Genomic DNA, 25,009 nt, shown 5'->3' on the forward strand with positions numbered 1-25,009 from the left:
CCTGAGCCTTACAGTCACACTGTCGGGTGGACTGTGGTCATGGTGATGGGGACCAGAAGTGAAAGTACACATTTTCTTCTCTTTTCTTCTCACTACGTAAAACACATACACATTCATATTATCCTAAAGTCACTTGAAAAATACAGTGATTGCTTACAAATAGTGGAAAATACCAATAAGAGGCAAAGAAACGAGCACTTTACAGAGACAGAATTTGATGGGCTTTAACGTGAACCGTTTTATTTAAAACAGGGATCCATCAGAGGTGGTGTACTATCAGGGTCAATGTTCTAGAGCATGACACGGATGGAGGAAAGGGAATACTCACCAGCACCTCACACGGGACTAAAAGACAATGTCAGCAACACACCATGGAAGGAGAACAAACAAAATGGAAAAGGCACCTGGCGGGGAGGGGCTGCGGTGGGCACTGCCTCTCGGCAGGTCCACGCCTGTGCACTGTGGATAAGTCTGGACAAGCGACACTGAAAAGGGAACAAAAAGGTTCCGATCTGAAGCCCAGGATCCTACGTGGGTAGCTAACCTTTCCTCAGCCTGGTTTCCACCCACCGCTGTGTAGTTTTAGGTCCTAAAAAGGGGAGAAGGCTGCTAAAGTGTAACACAAACTGCCCCCCCCGCAACTTTTTTTCTCTAGAAAAAATGAGAAACCTCCCCCAATTCAACTTCAGCGGTGGCTTCTGAAGGCTTTTAAGCATCCTGACATAAAAATAAGAAACAACAAAATAAAAGACAGACAAGTGGCCTGGACTCAAACCAGTCAGTCAGACGGAAAGGCAGATTCAGAAAAATAAAACCTGGCGACCAGTCCGTCAACTGTCTGGTTGGTGCCCTGCCTGAGTGAAGATGTTTAAACTGCATCCACAACACACGCAAGCACAGAACTGCTTCTGGCAACTGAGTAAATAGCTACCCTCTCCTTTGAGCACTGCCCTGCTACCGGTGACCACGTGCCAAGTGCTGAAGTTACAAGAGACACCCGAGTGGCGAAGGATCCCCAGCAATGGTCTGCCCCGTGTGGCCGGGTCTGTGGGCAACAAGACCTGTGCTCTCAAATAATGACCCCTCCCAGCCCCCGCTCCTTCCCGTTCACGCTATGCGTTTCGACCTCCCCCCAGGGGGGTCCAGCCGATTCTGTCCCCTCCCAGTTCGAGGCACTCCTTGGAACATCTTTGATTAACCAGGGTCTTTCATTTCTTTCCAACTCCGTTGGTGACTTTTGACTTGGAATGTCGATTCCTTCTTCTGGAAGAATGGCTCTCGCTGTTGCCTGGATGCTTGGGCGGGCCATCTTCAGAACCTGGCCAAAGGAATCGGGACACCCCGTCACCGTGGGCTGTGGGCTCCCGGCTCGGGCCTCTGAAGCCTCTGATTCTGGTTCCCCCTGTCCGGGCCGCCCCACCGCTCCTCCACTGGTCGTCGTGCTCCATCTAGTGGCCTCGTTAATGAATCAAGGCACGGAAACCCCGGCACTGAGCTGGCACAGCTGGGGCCAGGGTGTGCAAGCCAGGGCCCCACAAAGACAGAAGCGCCCTGAGCCTTACATTCACACCGTCGGGTGGACCGTGGTCATGGTGATGGGGACCAGAAGTGAGAGCACACATGACATCGAAGCACAAAGGAGGGGCAATTAAAACGAACCCACATGGGTGTCGAGTCTACCTTAGCAATCAAAGGACGCGTCAAAACTAGGTGTCCACACCTTGACCTGCTACACGCCATTGTTTCTAAATCCCTAGATTGGAATGGATTCTTGACTTGGCAAAAATCAAAGCTATTACATGCCCTCAGTGGTTTGATCTGGAAGCCACCTTTACAAATCAGGCCCCTGCTGGCTGCTCATGACAGGCAGCCCCGGAGCCATACCCTGAAGATGCCACATGCCCCCAAGAAGCTCACGGTCTGCAGGGACGGTGTCGTCCGTCACGCTCTGTCAGTTGGGTGGGAGCTGAGAGAAAGACGTCTACATTGGCTGAGTGCTGGGCAGTCAGCAGGCGTCAGCCAGCTGGAGGGTGGAGCCAGGGCAGTGGTGGGGTGAGGGTGGGCATTTCGGGTAGGGGTGTGTAAGGCCTGGAAGGCCATCGGAATTTTCTGGCATTAGGCTGGTTCTGCCCTCGGGCTGAGCACGTGGAAAACCTCTGGCTCAGCAGCTAAGCCAAAAGGTTCTCCGCTCCAGGGCTCAGATTTTTTTTTTTTTAAAACTGTCTACCTTTCATTTAAATATATCTCTACCTTGCTTGTTTCTTTTAGCCTTTTCAGTGGAGAACCCGGAATTGCCACGGACTGATCTCTAGGATGGGTCTGAATAAGGGCTCCCAGGGGAACCCCTGTGCCTACCTCCATCAGCATTCCATAATAGGTTGCTGATTCAGGAGAAGCCATCTCAGGGTGACCAGCACTCGGTAGTGCTTTCCCCTCCCTTGTCCCCGCTTCTCTGAGCAATTCTGGGGGTTAAAATTCACGGTCTCCGACATTCAGTTCTCTTCCTTCAGTCAAGCCCACAATCAGCTCATGACTGACATGGAATTACTATCCAGTGGAGCCTCCTCTGGGCCACCGTTCTACAAGTCAAATTCTTTAAGGTAACCAGGTGGCCCCAAATCTTTCCAAAATGCTCCCTGGAGAGAGGCCAGTCGGAGATCCCTGACTACACTGTTGAGACCCCTCTTATGCTGGTTTGTCTCTTGAATGAACACGATTAAGTCGATCCACCTCTTTGGAAAGGTTTCTCCTCCTGGCACACGACTCTTCCTAACGCTTTTCACTCACGATGAAGGCCAAGAGGAGAAACATCCCCATCAGGATGCTTGAGACAGGGGGATCTTGTTACGTTTTCCTGTCTCAGAAAAGGCAGAACCATGTGGCACCTCTTCTTACGAAGCAAGTTTCTTGGGCAGAACCTGTGAGCACTTGGCATGTTTCTTAATAAGTAACAGGAGACATGCGATGAGTAGGTTTGAGACCCGTCAGGGCATATATTCATCAACATTTGGAAGATAAATACTGATGCTAAATCCCTTTACTGGGCCTTGGGAGGGAGAGGACCCAGGAGAGTTTTTAACAATGAGCAAGAGAGAGAGAGATACCTTTTGTACCTTTCCTGTGAGGCCAGGAGATGTCAGGGCTGTAGGTGCCATCTTCACACTCTGAGTAGGTCTAGGGAGAGAGGCAGGCTTAGTGGTGGAATTTCAAGTGCTCCCGGGAGGAGGGGGGCCAGCAAACAAGCGAGGCTGCTCAACCCTGGCCTCTCCCGGGCTGGAGATCCCCACCAGCAAGTGCAGGATCACCTCACGCTTATGCTCTCAGCTGTAAGATCAAGGCTATATCCCAGGTGATGCAGAATACATCTTCTAGAAAGCGCCTTTATCTCCTTAGACTAAAAGTATGCATAAAGGATGAAAGCTGTTATTTTTACTTAAAAAAAAAAATTAGAGTTGACAAGACTGCTACAGCATTTTAAGCCCACTCACATCTATCCTCTACCTTAATCTTCCTCTACTATGAAGTGGGCAGGGCAGGAGTTTCCAGATGGGAGCCCCAGGCTGGGATACAGGAAGAGGCCTGGACAGAGTGAAAGACCTAGCTTTTCAAAAACTGCTCTGGGGCTTGCCATGCAATTTTAAAAACAAAAAATATATAAACAAATAATTAAGCTTTAACCCCCTTGAGAAATGAGGATCAAAGGCCTGACCTATTGAACAGGGCAGAGTCACAAGCAAGGATGGCAACTGCTAGGAAGTGAATCCTGAACTGGCTACGTTTCTAAAGCGGGGAGGCTGACACCCGGCTCTCACTGTGCCGTACGTGCCACATCCTCACGTGAATGTGCTCTGGGCTAAAGCGCCAAGCAGGACGTGGTTAGTTTAAATAAAAGGCCATCTCCACCTTCCCTTCTATACCTTTTCTCGGTGACCATAGTGCTCTGCATACCAAACCATGCCGTACAGACACAGGAAGGTAGTGAAAGCCTGGAAGAGAAAAACAAGCACAAAACCATTTTATAAGTGAGGGTGCACAAAAAAATTCCATTTCCCGGAACTTCAGGGTTTCAGTGGGAATTCATACACGACGGCTCGATGCACTTCTGCCTTCTCTCCCGGGATGCCGGTTACAGAAAGGCTGGATGCGGCACAGGTGAACCCCGGGGGGGGGCAGCAAGGGGCACCCCTAAAGCTTTCGGCAAGAAGAGTTCGATGAGGCCACAGTTACCCCTGCGACTCTACTGTCGGGGTGAAGATCATTTCTAGATGTGGGGCCAGGTGGGGTACACTTTCTGAACAGCTCTACGGGTTCTGCCTAAGAGGACGTATAGGACTCTACATTGTATTTCTTTCTTTTCTTTTTGGCCTGATTTTCACAGCCCATCCTCTGCACCCTGCCGCCCATCACTGGAAAGAGTTAAAAGGACTTAGCTTGTCAGCTTCTGCGGGGAAGAGGCTTTCTGAATGAAAAAGCAGTTTCATTCAGTCTGGGGTCACAGTGGTGCTGGAGGGCATTGAGGACACACACCCACGGGTAGGTGGCAGACCCCGGCGGGACACCGCTGCCCTGGGCTTGGCGCTGCTTTTTAGTCTCAGTGGCCCCGCTCTGACCCCAGTTCTGGTTGCTTTTGTTTTTCTCAGTTAAGTAGATAGGAAACTAAAGCGAAAATAAAAATGTCTTGTGAGCCCTGGTGTGAAAAGAGAAGGGCGTGGTCCACGGGTACCCAGAGGCCAGGATCACCTCCGCTTCCCCCCGAGTGTGCCCCACTGGCCCCCCTGCACCCTAAATTATACTCTAATTTAAGGAAAAAAATAGCACCTAAGAATCCAAAGTTTAACAATGTGTCAAAAAACTACAAGTCGGGGAAAACTTCCTGGCTTGTCTGGACTAAGCAGTGTGTTGGGCCAGCCCTCCAGCCAGGCCTCCCCTTCCCCTCGCGACCGTACGTGAATCACCAAAACCCAACCAAACCAAACTGCCCGTCCTGCCGTGACATTGCTTCAGAATTCCTTGATTTAGGAACCCATTGACAGTGAATCCTCCTCAAGGATTCCTAACCTCTATCTCTTCCACTGCATTTCCTCTTGAGGACCTGTCACCTTGACCCAGTCATGGGAACAGTTGTGAAATCATGATGGACTCTTCTCTTCTTGAATAATTTTAATTCTTTCTAAGAATCATAACTTTAGATCTAGAGGCATTGTCTCAGAGATCGTTAATTTCAATTCCCCTCATTTCACAGCAGAGGAATGAAGGCTCAGAGAGGCGACTGCCTTCTCAAAGACACACAGCTAGAGTGTGGCAAGACTGAAGCCAGAACACGGCTCTCTTTATATGCCTGGATCAAATTTCAGGGATGGCTATCGAGATAAATACTGATTTTATGTCTACCCATCTTTATATCTCTATTGATCTGTCCACTCATCCATTCCTGGAGGAAGCAAAGCATCATGGCAAGAGCCAGTCCCATCCCATCACTCTGCACAGCCCACAGCCTGGAGGGTAGAGCCGAGACCCCAGGGAAGGCCGGGCTGTGCGTTCTCATCACCGCAGCCTGTAGTCCAGCCCCGGCCCAGTTCCTCAGGTCAGTGACGTTCACTGAGTGTCTGCTGGGCGCACAGTCACCGTTAAGTCTCAAGAAAGAAAGGAGTCCAAGCACTCCAGCTGGCCATTCTCCTTCTACATCAATGGCATGGTGGAGAGGTAACGTGAAATATAAGACGACCCACTAGTTCATTTTATACTAAATCCATATGCAAACTGGTATAAGTTAGGAATTTTTTAAAAAAGCTCATATCCCCCCATCAAAAAATTAGGCAATGAATGAATATATTAAAGTTGTAGAATGAAAACTACTTCTAATCTTTAACATATTCCAGTACTTATTCAGATTTCTAATATACAACCCCCATTGAATGTACGATTTTCACGGCATGGCAAGAATGGGAAGACTAGAGCATCCGCAGTGTGTAAACCTACGTGTATGTCAGCTCCTTGACAAAGAGCAGAACAGGTCGGCCTAGGTTGCACAGGGAGGGCAGGGAGGACAGGTTCCACCTCCGTGGACCAGTCAGTGGCTGTGCGGGGGGCGGCGGTGGGGGGGGCACCGCTAGACCATGGGAGCAGTCGGGGCCGGGCTGGCTGTCACTGTGCACCCTAGGTGGAACAGGGAGGGGAGGAAGGACAGTTCCCACCTCCGTGGACCACTCAGTGGCTGTGCGGGGGGCGGCGGGGGGGGGGCACCGCTAGACCATGGGAGCAGTCGGGGCCGGGCTGGCTGTCACTGTGCACCCCTCCCACCAGAGGGCAGGCATGTGGGGCTCTTCCTCTTCCTCCCCCAGCTTCCTCCCTTCCCCTGGGAGGGCAGGCGGGCAGCTGGGGCTGCTCTAGCAGCAGACGGCTGGGCAGAGCTGGCTTTGCAGCGGGGCAGGCAAACACTGGCAGGTGCTGGGAGACAGTTATCATCACGATCGCCATGCAAAGGGCCTGCTGCAGCTGCCAAGTTTACCACTTCACCTGGGTCCAAGAGGCCCCTTTTATACACCTGTCCCAGGAGACAAAAGCTTGTAATTTATGGGTCTGCGATCACACCTGTGGAAATCTAGGCAAGTACCCACTTAAAATGTCAAGGCCCGGATTTAAAATGACAATTGTACGGATTTTGTTTAAATAAACGGAAGAAAAAAAGAAAGAGAAAAACGTTGAGGGCTGAGAGCCAAGGCAGCACACACCCCCCGGTGTGGCTTCCACGCTATGGTAAGGTGTGCTCAAATTCACCCAGACTGATCAGACAACTGGTGCTGGGGCAGCTTATTAACCAGCATATGGGAGCTTTACTTCCACACTGATCTCAAATTCTGTGTACGTTCTCCTACCAGGCAAGGCGAATAATTGGGGGCTTTGTTCCTCTTAGTGTGGAGGCCTGGTGTAGCTCGACGCTCTCTTACTCAATCATGTTTGCCTCACTGTTAAGATTGAGACCAATCTTGATCTTTAATAAAGGCCATGATTACAAAAACGTGCCAGGACCTTATTTCCACTCTGTTTCTCTAACTGGTAAATGTGCAAGGCAGTGGGGGCCCCTAATCACCCCAGCCAAAGGCCTCTTTTCAGGCCAGGCCCCCCTCCATGGCATTCATCACTGCTAACGCTAACTGGGGGATTCTGCTTATCTTCAAAGTCTTCTCTCCTGTGGCTGTTTCTTGCCCTTGGCCTGGCCTCTAAAGTGTGGCTGCTCCCCAGACGCCGTTCTCAGCCAGCTTCTCCTTCCCGCACTAAGTTTCCCGACTCTTACCGACCCAACGGCTCCAACCGTACCCTACACACGGATGCCTCCCACCTCTTTTACCTCCACCGCCGACCGAGTCTTTCCAGTGCTACTGGACAGGCCAGAATTTCCAATGACACAAGACACCTTCACCTGTAAAATCTAAGGGTCCCCCCTCACACCTAACTCATCTCCTTTCGAGGGGCTTCTCTGATATCCTCCAACCTGTTACTAGCACCAAAAGCCACCAGTGGCGCAAATAGGAAAGCCTGGAGTTGCCCTCCCACCCTCCCCAGCTCTCAGAAGGGGACGGTGTCTATCGAGTTGGGCTCTCTAGCTCTTGGATCCAGCCCTTTCTCTGCATCTTCAATGCCGCTGCCTTGCATAGGTTCTCACTGAGGTCCCTCCGACACCCTCAGGCTCCCCCCTTCTCCGATCCCCTCCCCCCATACTCTCCCACCCTCCAGCTGCCCCGTGAGACAGTCTTTCCTCTGAAAAACCTTCGAATCTCCAACCAAGACGCACAGAGCCCATCCTACGCAGACGGTCCCCCCCCCACCGCCTCCAACTCGCTCATTCGTGCTCCCCAAACAGGTCCGCCGTCCTCTTGTGACGCTGGCACTGGCACGGCTTCGAGTCTTTGGACGTGCTTGTCTCTCAACCTGCCTCTGTGTCTCCCGGCCTTTGTCCCTTGACCTCAGTCCTTTCTTCTCCCTGCGTTTGCCGAGTGTTTCCTGCTCCTCAGGCACTGTGCTAGCGTCCGTCCGTGGGGACAAAAGGACGATGGAAACGTATTCCTTGTGAGCAGGAAGCGCCATGTTGAGGAGACCGATAGAAATACCCCAGAGTACATCACACTGGGGCTAGAACTCGAAGAAACATGTACCAAATGCGACTGGTCCCCCGAGGAGGGAGTTGTCTAGGCGGCCTCGCAGGTTAGAGCGTATTTCATGGAGGGCACGGATTTAAGTTTGGGCTTGGCATTAAGATTCACCAGGTAGAGAACGCAGGGAAAAGCACTCAGATCGGGCAGAGGAAGCCTCCTGGGTGAAGGCAAGACAAGTCTGGAAGGATGGTGGGTTGAGGTAACTAGGACTGGTTGGGCGGGGCCCGAGCACAGAGTACAGGGGGTGGGGATGGTGAACGATCCAGAGAATGACGGCCCTAAACACACAAGCAGGACTTCCTATTTCAGCTGGCAGGTCTGTGGTGGCGATGCGGTTTCCTTCTTGCTGTTTCTGTCTACACAGAGGGAGCTTCCCTGGCGTAACACTCCTGCTTTCCCTTCACCCCTCGCCCCTTCCCCAGGGAGGCGAGTATCTTAACGGGGACTAGGGAATAACAGATAAGGAGGCTGGGCGTCTCCCGTCTTTCCCTCTGGGTGCGAGGCCACCAGCGCAATGTGGGGGGCCTGCTTCCTGGGGCTGCAGAGGAAGCGTGTCTGCCTCTGGGGTTCACTATTCCGAAGCCCCTTGTTGGCACGCGCCTGAAGCTGATACCGAAACACGTGGACTCTCAGTAGTAAAGCTGCCGTTCTGTCTCCACAGCCTTTGTCCGTCCTGACTATCTCTAATTGCTCTCAACCTGGTGGGGGGAGATGTTGTACTGTTAGGCCCTCCAGGCCCCAACAATAGGGAAAATGATTCTACGCAGGGCAAAGGGGTTCCGATCGGAATTCTGGAAGATCACTCTGGCAGCAGTGGAGGAAACGGAGGGGAAGGGCAGAATGGAGAAACTGGGTGTCTAGAGGCAGTGGAACAGGGAGGAGGGGATGGAGCTGGGCCGCTGGAGGGCTGACTTGGGCGCTGACAGAGGAGAGGAAGCAGCCGCCTGGGTCTCAGGCTGGGGCACCTGAGGGATGGGAGAGCCGTTCACTGTGATCCTTTGTGATCCTGAGCACACATCACCTCCAGGAGCTTCACCCCCAGCTGGTCTGCTGCTCTCTCTAGGGCTCCTCTAGCACCGTGCACACACATCTTTCTCTTTTTGTTTGCACACCTTTATTGGAGTATAATTGCGTCACAATGGTGTGTCGGTTTCGGCTGTATAACAAAGTGAATCAGCTATATGCATACGTATTTCCCCATATCCCCTCGCTCTTGCGTCTCCCTCCCTCCCACCCTCCCTATCCCACCCCTCTAGGTGGTCACAAAGCACCGACCTGATCTCCCTGTGCTATGCGGCTGCTTCCCACTAGCTATCCATTTCACATCTGGTAGTGTATAGATGTCCATGCCACTCTCTCACTTCGTCCCAGCTTACCCTTCCCCCTCCCCATGTCCTCAAGGTCTGCGTCTTTATTCCTGTCACTAGGTGCATCAGTACCGCTTTTTAAAATTCCACACATACGTGTTAGCATACGGTGTTTGTTTTTCTCTTTCTGACTTACCTCACTCTATATGACAGATTCTAGGTCCATCTACCTCGCTACAACACAAACATCTTTTATGGTGTTTGTCATATAAGTAGTTTGCATGTGTAATTCCCACGTGGACTTGGAGATCCTCCGAAGGGGGACACCCATGGAGGGGGAGCAGGAAATCTCCAGCCAGACTATCTGGGCTTGAGCCCTGGCTCTGCCACATGCTACCTGTGTGACCTTAGGTAAGTTAGTGAACCTCGCTGTGCCTTTATCTATAAAAGAGGGATAATAAAGTACCTCCCGGCAAAGTGTAAAGATCAAATATGCAATTCATGAAAAGTGCTTCAAACAGTGCCTGGCACCTAGTAAGCATGAATAAATCTTCACCATCTCCTACCTGTGTGGCTCCAGCACCAGGGCAGCTCTAACAAGAAGGTGGCAACATGACAGACTTATAAGGGACTATGCTAAGTGATACAGAGACTGAGAAACGGGTCATGTCCTCAAAATAAGTTACCGTCATACAGACACCAAGGCAGATCAAAACTCACCAGCGTAAGGAGGTATATGCTAAAGTGTCTGATCAGTAAAACAGAGCAAAAGTCTCTAAAACTGAGAGAGAGACTGGAGGAGCCCCACCGGCTGGGTGACCAGAGAAGGCTCCTTGGACACGGCCTTGGGGAGACCTTTCTGGCTGCTGATGCCCCAGGGGGAGGCCCACAGTGGGCCGTAGCGAGGAGGGCCTTTGGCCCACGTCCCAGGAGTCCCGCCTGCCTCAACCTCCCTGTGGTCCCAGCGGTGCCCGGTGAGGGCTGCACCCACACCTGCCCACCGCCATGGGTCACACTACAATTCACAGAGCTGGGGTGCCCACGCCAGACAGAGATGTGAGGAGCGCATGGTGAGATCTCCCGGCCCACCTGACACACTGCCCCAACCAATCCTTATTTCTAGTCACACTGCAACAGAAAAAATACATCTGAGCGTTAATTCCGGAGCCTGAGTACAAAGGAGATCATTATTCCCTTTCATCGTTCAAGATAAAACAGGACAGAACAGGCTCAGGTTGCCCTGGCACAGTGAGGATTTCTAGCAAGTAACCCTAAAAATAGACACCATAAAAGGCAATAAGAAAACACTTCAAAAATACAGAGTTTAGTCTTGCTCTCCCTCCCCACCAATTAGACCTGAATCTGATTAAGTCTCTAGATCCAGCTACCAATTTACAGCAAATACAGAGGACAAAGAAACCTATTAAATTACAGTAAGGATGGAGTCAATAAAACCAGACTGAGGGAAAATCTAGAAGACAAAAGAGCTTGTTTCTTCAATGTAAAGGAGAGAGCTAGAGACAGAGGGAAAACTGTAGATTAACAGAGACCTTTTATTAAAAGGCACGCCAACCAACTGCAATCAGTGGATGTTGATTCGAATAAAGCGCTAAAAAATACAAAATGTAAGGAAACATTAGAAATGTGAACTTTGATTAGCTATTTGACGGTATGAAGGAATTAATTCTTTTTCAGGTGTGATAATGGTACGGTGGTTGCACCAACCAAAAAGCACTCTTATCTTCTTTGAGAGATACATCCTGAAATAGTAAAGTGGGTCTGCTTCAAAGTAACCCAGGGTTGGGGATAGTGAGTATGGAATATAAGGACATAAGACTGGCCACGGGTTGATAATTGTCGAAACTGGATGATGGGTGCATGGGGGGTGAGCGACCCCCTATCTACTTCCACATATATGTGAAATTTTCTATGATCATTAAAAAAAAAAAGCCCGAGTTAATTTTCTGGACCAAGTAAGTAAAAGGGAAGAATCTTAAATGTAAAATAAGACTTTTCCCCAAAGTAACAAAACAAATTAAGAAGAGCAATCACAGAATTTTAAGCTTGGCAAGATCTTGCTTCATTTGAAAGATGAGGGAAAAGTCCCAGGACAACGGAGTTGGAGGCCCCCAGGGCGCTTCCCTTCCGAGAGGAAAACACATCCTTCACAGGCTTATAAAGTCGGCCTGTGGGGAAGAAACTGTATGGTCTGATTACCTCCAAAAACACCTCACATGGCCTTTAAACAACAGTCTGTCATTTTGTACATAAACCCTTGGACAGTAATACATATGTTACGGGGCACTGTGACTATCCTTACCCCCTCATGGCAGGCCTGACACTTTCAGCAAGTGTAGATGAATTCTCATAAGCAAAATAAATGAGAGTATGATGCACCTGCTGAGGGCATTTGACCAGAACCTGCAAGGGTGACCAATTTTAGGTGCCATGTGGTCCTATGTATTTATTCTTGAACTTCAGACTAGTGGCCAATCTTGCGTTACTACAGTAGAATGTCCTGTCTATAAATTTCTAAGGAACCTTGGTACACAGGAGTGTTTTGTTTTGTTTTGTTTTAGAAGACACCATGGGGACTTTAACACTTCCGGGTAAAAAAAGTAATGACTTACCACACAAAGAAGCCAAAGCACAACATAGAGTATTTGGGTCTTAGAGAAGAGATCTTGTCCAAATTTTATGCAGACAATAGCTTCCAGGAAACCAATGACCCTGTTAGACAGAACAGGAGGTTAAATAAGAATTCACCTTATCAGAGCAGTATGCATTACCAGAAATATGCATAATTCCATCAAAAAGTTCAAGTGGTCATAAGATTTCTGCCCCAAACACTGGAAGCAGGTCCCCTACAAAATGACACTGTGCTTTCTTCAGGAATAATATACATTATTATATATACATACATATTTAGATTTAATTAAAAGTTTATTGTACTGTTACTCCTCTCTTCTTTTCTGCAGACTATTTTTTTTAGAGCAGTTTTAGGTTCATAGCAAACTTGAGGGGAAGGTACACAGTCCCTATACCCTCTGCCCCGACACATGCACAGCTGCCCCCACTGTCAACATGTGTCACAAGTGATGAACCTGCGTTGACACATCACCCAAAGTTCATAGGTTATGTCAGAGTTCACGCTTGGTGATGTACATTCTGTGGGTTTGGAGAGATGTATAATGACATGTATCCACCATTAGAGGGTCATACCGAATGGTTTCACTGCCCTAAAAACCCTCTGTGCTCTGCCTCTTCATCCCTCTATCCCTCCCCAGAAATAATCAAATATTCTTTACATCTTCCTTCCTCACAGACGACAATCTCAACTCGTACGTCTTCACAGCTGGAGGCTGCCTGGTATCATCTAAGTCGGAGCTTATCACAACAGGTGGACAGTCACCCCCTCGGCTGGGACCCTTGCAGGGCCAGGGAACCTACTACCTCTGTGGGCAGCTGCTTCCGCTGTTCAGTCTCTTTAGCTGTTGGGAAGTCGTTCCTTGTCTCAGGCTGGTATCTGCCTCCTTCCACCCCTGGTCCTAACTCTGCCCTCCGCAGTCGTATAGGGGAGTGTGAGCCTTCCAGGTGAGTCTTTCAGTAACTTGAAGGCAGCAATCACATTCCCTCCCAGCCATCTTAGAATTTCCAGATTTAATATGCTCCACTTCTGCTGATGGTAAAAACCCTTTATCCTCTGCATCTGTAAGCAATTTTGCTAAATACAAAAACGTTGGAAAAAATAACTTCCATGTTTTCCTCTTTAATTAAAACATTAAAGAAAAAAGCCAATCTTGTATAATACAACTTCCTCTATGAATATTAAAATCAGACCTTTATGAAGGTTCAGAGCTTGAAGGTAAGAACGGATGAGGTGAGGGGGACATAGCCGGTCACGTGATCCCAAAGACTGCCAGGAACAGCGATTTCAGATAAGGCCACCTTAGGTGTGCCTTGCTCACGACGGAATCTGGAGGGACTGCTCTTGTTGCACAGATAATCTCTAAAAAGGCAGGAAGGGGCCCAGAAGGCCCCCGGTCCCCTCCCTACTGGCAGACACAGAGGTCACTGCCACGGTCAAATGGATGGACGGCTCTAAACAACAGAATGCCCAGAGTCAGAACCACCTGTGCAAAGCAGAAAGTCTCCTGGACACGTCTCTAAAGGATCTGGAGCTGTCTTGGCCCACAGCCCCAAAGAAACAAGGTTGGGAGTGGTCGCCTGAATCTTTACAGAGCACCTCCTCTTCCTCCCCACCCCCCTGCCACAACAAAGGCTGGCACGTTCGAGAGCAGGGCTGAGGTCGACTGTCACACTGAAGTCGAGGCCGCGAGCCGACACTAGAAGGCAGTGAAGCAGCGAGGGCAAGGGTGCCTGCCGGCGGACACACAGAGCGTATGCTACCTCTTGCTGGGACCTCTTGAAGGACTGCATCAGAAACTGTTAAGCCCAGGAAAGAAGGGTGCCTACCTGCCCTTAACCAGACAGAACACCCAGAGCTTACTGTGAGAGGATTCTGGGTATTCAAGCCGACTGAGGCAGCTTTCAAGAGCTTGGTGACTAGCAGACTAGAGCTGTTTCTCCAGCTTCTGTGATCTGAGACCCACGGCAGGAAGCCTATTTTTCACTGTGGCTCAGTACACACACACACACACACACACACACACACACACACACACACACACACACACACACACACACACACCTGCCCCCACACACGACTGAAAACAAAAGTCACACAAAACAACTGGCCCCTTGCTCTGACATCTTCCTACTCTATTTCATTTTCAGAAAATGCTTTCCAAGACCCCCTGAGTTGACTTCGTAACGACCTGAAGTTTGCCCTAAAGACCAGTGTTCTTCAGTCAGGAACTTTAGGATATGACTTGATCCCACGGGCTGAGGAATCTTAGCTGAGCCGTTGTCCATGAAGGTGACCTTGAGCAGAGCCTGGGGGCGGGAGGGGGTCAGGAGTGAGGGGAAGGGGCAGAGCGAGGTCAGGGTAACACGGGGGGCCACCCCAGAGCTTGGCTTTTAGTCTGAGGGACATAGGAGCTCCTGGCGGGTTTGGAGCAGAGGGTTGAGTGTGATTCACTTTACATTTCCAGATGATCGCTCTGGCGGCTGAACTGAGAGCTGCTGTCAGGGGCAGTGGTGCAGGGGCGCGTTTTCTAGTCCAGCGCGAGGACCTGGGGGGGATGTGGGGACGTGGGAAACGGCAGGAGCTGGGGTGCATCAAACCCAACAATCACGTGGACCCTTTACCACCAGCCACGGCCCCTCTCCATCATCCCTGGCCCTGCGGAAGTGAGAGCTGAGCCGAGCCTCAACCAGACAGAAAACACTTTCAATCACGCTCCATGGAACGTCCTCACTGCCTAAGAACCCCCGGGACAGGATGGAGAGGGTGAGGAGGAGGCAAAGGGTCCTGGCTGGCACACCCAGAACCATTCTGCTCAATTGTTTTGCTGTATGCTAGGGTCTGGAGCAAGATGTCACTGGAGGAAAGGGATTTTCTAAAAAAAAATTTTGCGACTACGGCAGAGGCTTGGGGCTGTCAGTGCAGGTGTTTTTGAGCAAGGGAGCAGAGAGGGGCAGGAAAAAGGGCGGTCAGCCTGGAGGAGGATGGGACGAAGGGGAAGATACCAGAAAAAGGAAACTGGCAATGAAGCTACCCTTGCAGTGTGAGCTCTGAGACTGGGAAACGGGCGCGTGGGCCGGAGGGAAAGCGGCGTGAGAGGCTGTGAGCAAAGGTCGACAGGAGGATGGCGGTGACCCGGCGTGCTGGGGAGGTTGGAGGGGTTGGGTGAGGCCTCCTCCGGTTGTCCGTTCCCCTCTGCACACTCCCTCCTCCTAGCAGGACCCCGTGCTTCACGTTGTGTCTACCCTTAAAAAATAAAAAAGGAGCCTGGAAGAACAGTGGCATAATTACAAGAAGTTGCAGAGGGCAGAGGGGTGGAGGGGAAGCCAGCAAAGGAAACTGAGACGCAGCAGAAAAGGAAGCGGAAAACCCACAGGGCGGCTGCTGTAGAAGGACGAGAACAGTTTCAAGACGGCAGACACCGCGGAGAAGACAGGAGAGATGAGGGTGGAGAAGGACGTGCTGGTGCGGAGCTGACCTCACACAGGACAATCTGCACAGCAGCAGAGGCGGCAGCTTACTGTCACGGGTCACCGGCAGGGCTGGGGTAACACGTGCCAGGAAGCCAGCGGGGTGAGGGGCGGTTCTGAGAGCGACTGGGCCCCAGGCACCGCTGACTCTGACCCAAGCCCTGGAGGCCCAGCAACTTTCCAGAGGAGGAAAAGTGACTGCTCACTCCGGTTACAGCCAAAGCTCGGACGCTTGCCTTCCAGGGCCAAGGGATCCAACAACTTTTCTTCATAAACCAGCCCAATTCTCTCCTTTGGAGGCACAGAAGCTCAATTATAATTGCGGGGAGCTGAGTGGGGAGAAAGGCGAAGACGAAGATGCAGCCCACCTGGGGAATCTGTCCACCTCGCCCTGGCCCTGACACGCCTACGGAGCTGCAGTAACAAGAAGCTGAACTTTCCACACTCCTGCTTCTCCCCGGTGGGTTCCCATTCCCCAGCTGGATAGAGTCCTACCCTGGCTGCGCTCGGCACGGTTGAGTATAATATAAAAGGCTGTAAAGTTCAGATCTACGGCACAACTGCAGGAGGCCACACCGGAGAAGAGACGGGAGGCCGCGCCTCCTGTTTCACCGTCACGGGCTGACCGTGCTGACCGCCCAGAGGCAGCTCCTGCCCCTGTTCACGAGCCAGGCTGGTCTGCCCTGCTTGATTTATGAAGAGGGACTCGCTTTTTTCAGCATGGCCCACTAGTTCTCAAGGTTCACTAACCTTGCTATCACCATTCTGGGCGTCCTCGAGTCTCTATAATAAAGCATCCTAAATTAGCCAACTGACCTCTGCATCTCAGATCATTGGCATTTTACTTTCTTTTACCACTTTTCAGCAAGGTGCAGCTTTCTGGAGTGGCGTTTGCCACCACTCTCTGGCCTTGCTCCTCTCGGCCATTTCTCCCTCCACGGGGATCATATTTTCAGACCGCCTGATTAGAAAAACACTTTGTTGTACCACTGCCTCTCTCTCTGATCCGCCATCTCCTTTTCCTCAACAGGTAAGTAGACAGAGTTCTGTGGAAAATATACCCACTCTCCGTAGAGTAAGACCGTGGCAAGGACTTGTACACGTGAAGAGAAAAATGCGCGTGGAAAGAAGGGGCATGTGGTGGAAGAAGGAAATGCAGGAAAGATCCCCAGTCCTTGGACAAGACAGTAGGAAGGCAGCCCCACCTTCCTCCTTCCTGTGACAGAAGTATATTAGAAATCTGGTAGATGTGTGAATTCTCTCCCCCGCCAGATCAGTAATCAATGGAAATCCATCCTATCCATAGGATGGAAATCGAATCCATCCTATCCACCCTTTAAGCTACTTTGGGTAGGAAAATCAGCTTACATCACAGAATTTATAAGAAACAGTGACAATGGCCCTTTGTCTTTTTGGAAAGAAGGCGGTGGGAAACTTGCCTAGATCAAACTTCACTAACTCCACGGAATCTGGAGTGAGAGCTCCAGAGACACACACACACAGACACACACACACGCGCTCTTGGAAGGAATGACAATGCAACGTAAGCAGCAAGTATCTCTAAATAGTTGATGTCTTTGGATGATGTTTAGTTTCTTTTTTTTACATTACCAGTATGCATGTAATACAGGGAAAAAAAGTTACTCTGTTTAAAAATCTGTTAGGGTTTTCAGCAGATTTTCTTTATGCTGTCACACTCCATTTAGAACCTAGGTTAGGTCCTGAATGTAAGCTCCCTGAGGGACTGAACTTCACCTACAGGTGTGCTGGATGTCTCTGGAACTTCAGTTGCTAAATGGCATGGTGAGATGTTGATGGTATTGAAGCAGAAGAAGCACTTATCTGAGACACAGAAAGAGTATCTCACATTTAATATTGGGGGTTAAACTGCATAACCTCTGCTTTCTTTCAAATCATTTACATAATTGTAAATTCAGATACAGCATTTGTATCTGTAATGAGACAATAAATTGTCACCATGTGTTAGTTTTCTTTAGACAATAAAATCAGACGCTGGTAGACAGCAAGCAGCCGCTTTGTGGGGTCTTTCTGGTGTGAAAGTAACGTAAAATGTGGTTAAGCCCATCACGATATGTTGTCCCAAACTCACCATCAATTTCACAGGGAATTCAAATAACTCATTTTCTAATTTATTTCAAGAAACAAGGTCTCCAAGTTCGACATGGGAATTATCTTTTGATTTCCTAATATTTTTTTAAAAAACAGTTTCTACACCCTCTTTGTGTAACTTGCCAATTAACTCTTCTAAATTGAAATCAGAAAAGGAATGTTAAAAATGAAAGACACACAAAAACAAAACTGCACTGAAAGGCACTTAATGTAGGGTTAAGAAATAACCCAAGAAATTCAGAGGCTAAAGTGGTTTTATATGTCCACGATAAAAGATTACTCACCCAAACACCCAGCACTGTGTTCCCACACGCTTGCACTGTGTGTCGGTGAGGTAAGCATAGTACTGTCTGAAAAAACAAAGGTGGAATTCACTGAGAGCTTCTGGAAGACCAGCAAGTCAATATAGAATTAAATCACTTGGACAGAGTGAGTATAAAAAATGTCTGCCTTGTTCCACATACTTGAGCTGCCTGGTCTAGTTCTATTTAAGGGAATAGGAAGCCGGTGCCTGTTGAAACCTTCCTGTAAGAGGCTAAGCATTTGGATTGGGTTGGAGGGGGATGGTTTAAAGAGCCAGATTATTGGCAAAGGCAGTCTTGATTCAGACACAGACTCCCACAGCCTTGAGCTAAAGCCACCCCAGGTGGGTGCCTCAGTCTCTCTCCATGGAGGTGATTCCAGAAGATCTCCTGCACGGTCACTGTCTCCTCTGGCTCTTTCCAGGATAAAGGTTGCTGATCGTAACCAGGCAACAAATATATACATTTGTGGCTCTGAGAAACTGGAATGGGACTGTAGCTGCACCTCCCTGTCACTGCCAATAACTTTGAATGTTACTGACATGATCAGAAAAGGGGCGATGACATGGAGGTGAGAGGCTTAGTGCAGCAACCATGCAATAGAAATACAGTATAAGCCTCGAATGCAATTTAAAGTTTTCTAATAACCGTGTTAAAAAAGTAACAGATGAAATTCATTTTAATAATTTATTTATATATAGTCCAATACATTGAAAACATTATAAAGAAGCATTTTATATTGTGTTTGCACTAAGCCTTCAAGGTCCAGTGTGTGTTCTACACGTACAGCACGTTTTAGGGTGACTGGCCACACCCCAGTGCTCAGTAGCCACACGTGGGAGAGGCTGCCTGTGGGACAGTGGAGGCTAAAAGTCTTATTACTGCCCCTGAACTTAACCCATCATCTTCTGGGGGAGGGGTGTGGAGGTGGGTCACAGACTCCTTTGAGGGTTTGATGAAAAGCTCTGATAAAGGCACATAAATCATATGCACACAGAATTTTGCATTAAACTTCAGGGGGTTCACGGATGCCTGAAGCTCATCCACAAACTATCACCTCTGTACCCCAAAGTGAAGAATTGTAACTGTAAAGGATTCAGGTTTTCCTCTAACTTCACATTTTCATTACCTAATTTGCTTTTGCCAGTTCAGCTACTTTACTAATTGTGTCCATGTCCTATACTGCACATTATATTATTAGATTAAAAGAATGTTCACTCAAATATCTTCTCAAAGCAGAGTCATGTGAAAGTCTAAAAAGGAAGAAAACAGAGATCTGGTATGTATGTATGATTTATCCTGAAGCCTATGAGCTTTCTCTCCCTTTTAGGGCCTGGCATTGGTTACTTGGGACCCAAAACCCATCAGAGTACTTCCATCTTTCCAAGAAGCTCGTCAAATCATCTCCTTACATATGAATAGCCTCAAGTGGTATAGGAACACAGAAACTGGCTAAGTTTCGAACAAAAAAGAATTGTGTGGAAACCCATAGGGTTTGGCAAAAATTTTAAGGAGCTCTCGAAAAGTCTGAACGCTGGATTTTTAGTCTCTGGTCTAATCTCTAGTTTTTGTTGTGAAATGTTTAACAATATTGAAATTTTCATGATAAATCACATGTGATTTGCTGTTCTGTTTTATAAGACATTTCTTTCCCCGCTTACTGACTTTATTGATTGCTCCTAATTTCATGAAGAAACTGCTGCTAATCTTTCCTGAAAATAACTGGAAGCCTCAAATTAAATCAAATTTTAAATACAGTAGGGAGGCTCCAACCCAGCAAAGGAAAATTGCATGCATGAGATAACTACTTCGACGGACCACTGGTCTATAAAGGGACAAAAGGCTGCGGTTTACCAGCTGCTACTTTCCTGTTTATATATATATATTATAAATATATTAGTAATAATGAATGAGGACAAGAAAAGGTGCTAGCTGGGGGTGAGGGCTATGTCTGACCAAGGAAAACACCCACTCTCCCTGGCAAGTGAGACCTTCTACTTGTGTAGTTCACAAGTACATTACAAATAATGAGTTAAGTTATCCTACAGCTTCTAAAGAGCAAACTCTTTTATCTGCTTGGTTTGTATTTATATCATCTGTGCAGAGATCTTGGGTGTTTCTACTGATCAATGCTGGTCCTCCATACTAGATATAAAACCCCAATGCCATTTCCAAATAGAAACAATGAAACAAATGAAAGTGTTTTGCTTTGAAGTCCACTGGGATCCGTCCACGTCGGGGACAGTCTCTGAACACTGCCTCATCTCTAAGGCCCTACATGAGTCATGAACCCAGGGGAAGGATGGCATGGACACCCATCCTTGTCCCTGTTGTCCTGGAGGACCACAGGAAGGACATTTTTAAAAGGAAATTAACTTAATTGGCTCTAAAAGAACTACTAAAGTCTCATTCTAAAAATAACATAATTTATTACTTCAATCCACCATAAAAACGTTTGTTATTTTTCAATAATCTCAGGAAGAAAACCTCAGCATTTCTGTTACTCATTTTGTTTTAAGTAGGATGGTATGGGGGAAAAAAGAACAGCCGTGAAGATCGTAGAGGGGTTTGAAAATAATGGTGTGGTGCTGGCCTTCATGTTACTGAGGTCTGAGAAGCAAAACGTTTTCTTCACATTCTGGATGTATAAGTCTTTTTTTCCCCCCCTGGATGTATAATGCTTCAGAATGACATTTTCATGGAAAATCTGCTAGTTTATGTGACTTCCCTTATGCTACATAGGAGAATATAAAGCAGGTAAACATGCTCAATTGACAGTCAGGCTAACACAGAATTACCTCACTGTGGGAGCCGTGATGCCACCAATGAAGAGAATTCTACACCAACTTAATGGATGACTGGCTTGGAACACAAAGATATGTTTCAGGAAGAAGGTGTTCAACTCAGTCAGCTGCAAAAGAAGGAGGCGTGAGTCAGCCTCGTGCTTCGTGCGAAGTCATGAACATCTACTCCTTCAATGGACGTTCTACAGCTAAAAATAACTGGTATGTTCAAAGCATTTCCAGAAAATATACCGGGTCTCTAAGCGTTGCTGTTTAAGCCCGGTAACAACCGGTACAACACAGGCACCAACCAAGCAGGGGTCCAGGGGAGGTGCTGGGTGTTGAGAGGGGCCCAGGGGGCATCAGCCATCTGTTGTGTTTCCAGATTCACGTGACTGTCACCTGGCTCACGTGTGTGAGCTGCTGGGACAGTCGGGAGAGAGATGCTGTAAGAGCGAAATCATGAAAACAAGTCTGTGCCATGGAACACCTCCGCAGCCTGACAGAAATTAGGCCAGGTTGAAAAGTCTGACAGCAGGAAAGTAGGCTCTTCAATAACCAAAAGAAGCTTGAGGCGCGTGTGCGTGACTGACAGACGACTGCGGACTCGGTCAGCCCGTGCCGGGGACCGAGCAGATCCTCAACCGAAGGCAGCTCTTAAAAGCGGGTGTGGTGGGCTTCCCTGGTGGCGCAGTGGTTGAGAGTCCGCCTGCCGATGCAGGGGACACGGGTTCGTGCCCCGGTCCGGGAGGATCCCACATGCCGCGGAGCGGCTGGGCCCGTGAGCCATGGCCGCTGAGCCTGCGCGTCCGGAGCCTGTGCTCCGCGGCGGGAGGGGCCACAGCAGTGAGAGGCCCACGTACCGCAAAAAAAAAAACACAAAAAACAAAAGTGGGTGTGGGTTGGTCCAGGCTTCACCTGGCAGTGAGACTGCTCCCTGAGGGTAGAGCTCAGTACCGCTCGTCCCATGACCAACCCTGGTAGCACAAAAGAGATGTCCACCAGGAAATCTCTGCTCAATGCCCAGAGGCCACTGCATTTCCCCTCCAGATTAAGCAAGGGGCAGAGATTAGGAAAGGTCACTGCTTTAAGAGCACATCACGTGGACCAGCAGGTTCATTTCAGTGACATAAAATGTGCGTCTTTCCCCACAGTGCTGAGTTTAAGGATATAAGATAAAGATGGTTCACTCATCACCACATAAGGAAAGCTGATCACTGCAGAAGGGGAAAGTGGGCCCAGTGGAATTCTGCCGTTCTAGGAGCACATTCCGCTCTCTCTCCTGGGCAAATCCAAATTCCTCCGAGGTCCTCGTAATAAACGAAAACCTCTACCTTCCCTGGCATTGCCCCAGAAGGTAAAACTTAATCACACTCCATTTACATACACACTGACTTCCTCAGACCATGGTGACTATATAACTATTCACAAACACTTCTGTAGCCATAAACTCCATTTATTGACATGGGCATTATTATTCTCCCTCTGTGGACAAGGACTGTCTATCTGTAAAGTGACACATGCCCATTTTCTCCTTCTGTTGGGAGTATTTTGTGCATATGTGTTCAAAATACGTCTGATGAGATTCCGAAAGACCCTTCAGGTGAAAGCTGGTTTCCCTCAGCTAGTCTCCCAAAGTCGTGAAACAATTAACCTGGGGACAGGAGGGACAATAAAAAAAGGCTGCCTCTGGAAAACAGAGTTGTTGGGTAATCCCTTTCCAAGACCCCTGGCTGGCTGAACCGCTTCAGTCTGCTTGGAGTGAGAGCCTCTCTCCACTGCCGACGCCACTCTGGAGGACCCAGGTCCCCAAAGGGCTCCAGTCCCCCCAGGTAGCAGAGGGCTTCTGTATTTAGCGTTCTACAAATTACCCAAAGTGGTAACAGCTGAGGCACAATTTTAAAACTCAAATACTGAATTTGGACTGTAAGAAAAAGCCTTACGTTTGTTGCTGTGGTCCTGAAAACGATCATTCGAGAAGGTAATCCAATGCCTAACTCACTGGATGCTGAGCACAAGGTTTTTCCAGGGAATTTTAATCTGTTTCCAATTTGTAATTCAAAGATCCATATTTTAAAACGTCTTCACGATGAAGCAAGACCTTAGGCGTAACAGCGTCACTTTGTTTAATTCTATATGTCAGCTGCAGAATATTACATCTTCTAAAGCATCGAGCTGATAAGTAATGACAACTAGCATGAACCCTAAATTCCTGGATGGTTTTTATTTTGTTTTTGTTTTCCCCTACTTTTGAGCATTGGAAGAAATACCTGCCAGATGATCATGAAAAGGTATATTCCAGCCACTCTCTGAAATGAAGATTTGGGGTCAAACCACCGAACATAGGTCCAGCTAGCAGGAGTGAACTGGAGCACGGCTCTTTTGATTTTCCCGGTGGTGGTGTGGATGTCCCTGTGAGAAGAAAACAGCGCCGGTGAAAATCCAGAGAGATAGGAGGGGGAAGAAACAAAAAACCAAAAAACTGGTAAAAAACGCACTGACTGTACAACCAGTGCTCAGAACAGAAAGAGTCCTTTCTATTTGAACGTCTCTCCAACAGCGGCCTCTATTCGCAGCATGCCAGGTGGGGAGCGTCAGTGGACTGGCCACGCCAGCACAGGCCACAGTTTGTGGCCTGGTGACAAAAGAAGCTGAGGTACATTAAAGACAGCCACCTGGAACTAGGCCAGGAAGGACATGACTCCCATGCCCCCGCCCCCGGGGTGCCCTCATAAAACAGAGAACATGTTCCATACGTGAGGTGACCCACAGCATTTCCTCCCTCTATAGCTTCCTCAATTAAGTGAACAGTTTGGAGTGACGGTGATTTTTAACCTTTCTTAGTTTCAATCCTAGAAATCACTCAATTTCATATTCCTGTGATAGAAACAAAGAGCCCCACGTTTCACAAATGAGAACATTGAGGCTCCGAGAAAGGGAATGGCTGACTCCGGCTCACTTTGTAGACCTCGGAGTTGGGGGTAGATTCTGGTCCTCTTGTGCTAGACCAGGAGAGCCGAAATCCAAGGTCACGGTATTTAATAAATGGTAAAGATTTTTTTAATGCAACAAAGATGTATATCGAGGACCTTTAGGTCGTAGATGCCGTTTTAAAGTGCTGACGGCATAAGGATAAACAGGCCAGGCCTTTTATTCTTGGAGAGGGAGGAAGGGGATGGGAAGGGGGGGGAGTAGAGGAAACCAGGTTTGTTCCTTCACTCACCCACCCTCCCATCAACAAGCATGCACTGAGAAAAATCTCCCAGCAAGAAGATGTGAGGCACCAGGGCAACACAGAAACAGAGACTATCCAAAAATAAACAAGAATGACGAAGAACCTGTATATAAAAAATGGTGAAACTTTACGGAAAGAGGTAGAGGAAGATGGGAATAAACAGAGATACAGTGTGATGGAGAACTGGAATACTTAATGTAGTGAAAAGGTTAATCCAACCTGATCTATATACATTCCTATGTGTAATGTAACTTAAGACCAACAGGACTTTTTTGTTCATTAGTTGCGCTTACGTCTTGGGAACATGACAGGATGATTCTCAAGTTGAATTTGAAGCATAAATGTATGAAAATAGGGAAGCATTATGGAGTGTTGAAGGACCCAGACAGCCTGATGTAAATTCAGGCTCTACTGCTTGCTTGCTGGGTGTCCTCAGGCAAATTACTACACTGAAGCCTCAGTACCTTCAACCCTAAAGTGAAGAGAATGGCAGTGTCTATCTCTAGGATTGATGTAAGGCTCAAATGAGATACTGCGCATAAGCTTGCTTGGAGCAAAACCCAGCACTGCTACAGATTTTGTTACAGTATATACTGTATGAAATATATTAAAAAGTGTCCTTTCAAGTCAGTGGCCAAAGAAAGGATTATTCATGAAAGGGATGGGAAAACTGGTTAATCAAACACAATAATGTTGTGAAATCTCCCCCTTACACCACATAACAAAATAAATTTGAGATAGAATAAATAAGTGACTTATAATTGCCAAGCCTATGGACTTTGTCCTAAGGCCCATGAGAAGCCACCACAGGGAAATGACATGATGGATGTGACGTTCCTAAGAAGATCATTCAAGGGCTTCCCTGGTGGCACAGTGGTTGAGAGTCCACCTGCCAATGCAGGGGACACGGGCTTGATCCCTGGTCCGGGAAGATCCCACATGCCATGGAGCAACTAAGCCCATGTGCCACAACAACTGAGCC

General features: G+C 48.4%; 1 protein-coding gene across 4 annotated transcripts in view; it reads right to left on the minus strand.

Moving 5' to 3' along the window:
- Positions 1–247: 247 nt before the first annotated feature.
- The window catches only part of PTDSS1 (phosphatidylserine synthase 1), a 67,194-nt gene continuing 42,432 nt past the window's right edge, over positions 248–25,009 (minus strand). Inside the window, exons 7-13 of one of the 4 annotated variants that reach the window (XM_007110739.4) lie at positions 23,063–23,204; positions 20,808–20,920; positions 17,992–18,057; positions 12,091–12,190; positions 3,918–3,986; positions 3,114–3,174; positions 248–1,318 (exon numbers count right to left, since the gene is read on the minus strand). In XM_007110739.4, coding sequence (XP_007110801.1) covers positions 1,209–1,318; positions 3,114–3,174; positions 3,918–3,986; positions 12,091–12,190; positions 17,992–18,057; positions 20,808–20,920; positions 23,063–23,204 — 661 coding nt within the window. In that variant the 3' untranslated portion in view covers positions 248–1,208. Of the gene's footprint in view, positions 1,319–3,104; positions 3,175–3,917; positions 3,987–11,000; positions 11,070–12,090; positions 12,191–17,991; positions 18,058–20,807; positions 20,921–23,062; positions 23,205–25,009 lie in introns of those variants that run through there. The other 3 variants (XM_007110738.4, XM_028500731.2, XM_028500732.2) reach the window with 3 other exon arrangements.

The sequence above is a fragment of the Physeter macrocephalus genome, chromosome 15, assembly GCF_002837175.3.
Source record: "Physeter macrocephalus isolate SW-GA chromosome 15, ASM283717v5, whole genome shotgun sequence".
Lineage (NCBI taxonomy): Eukaryota > Metazoa > Chordata > Mammalia > Artiodactyla > Physeteridae > Physeter > Physeter macrocephalus.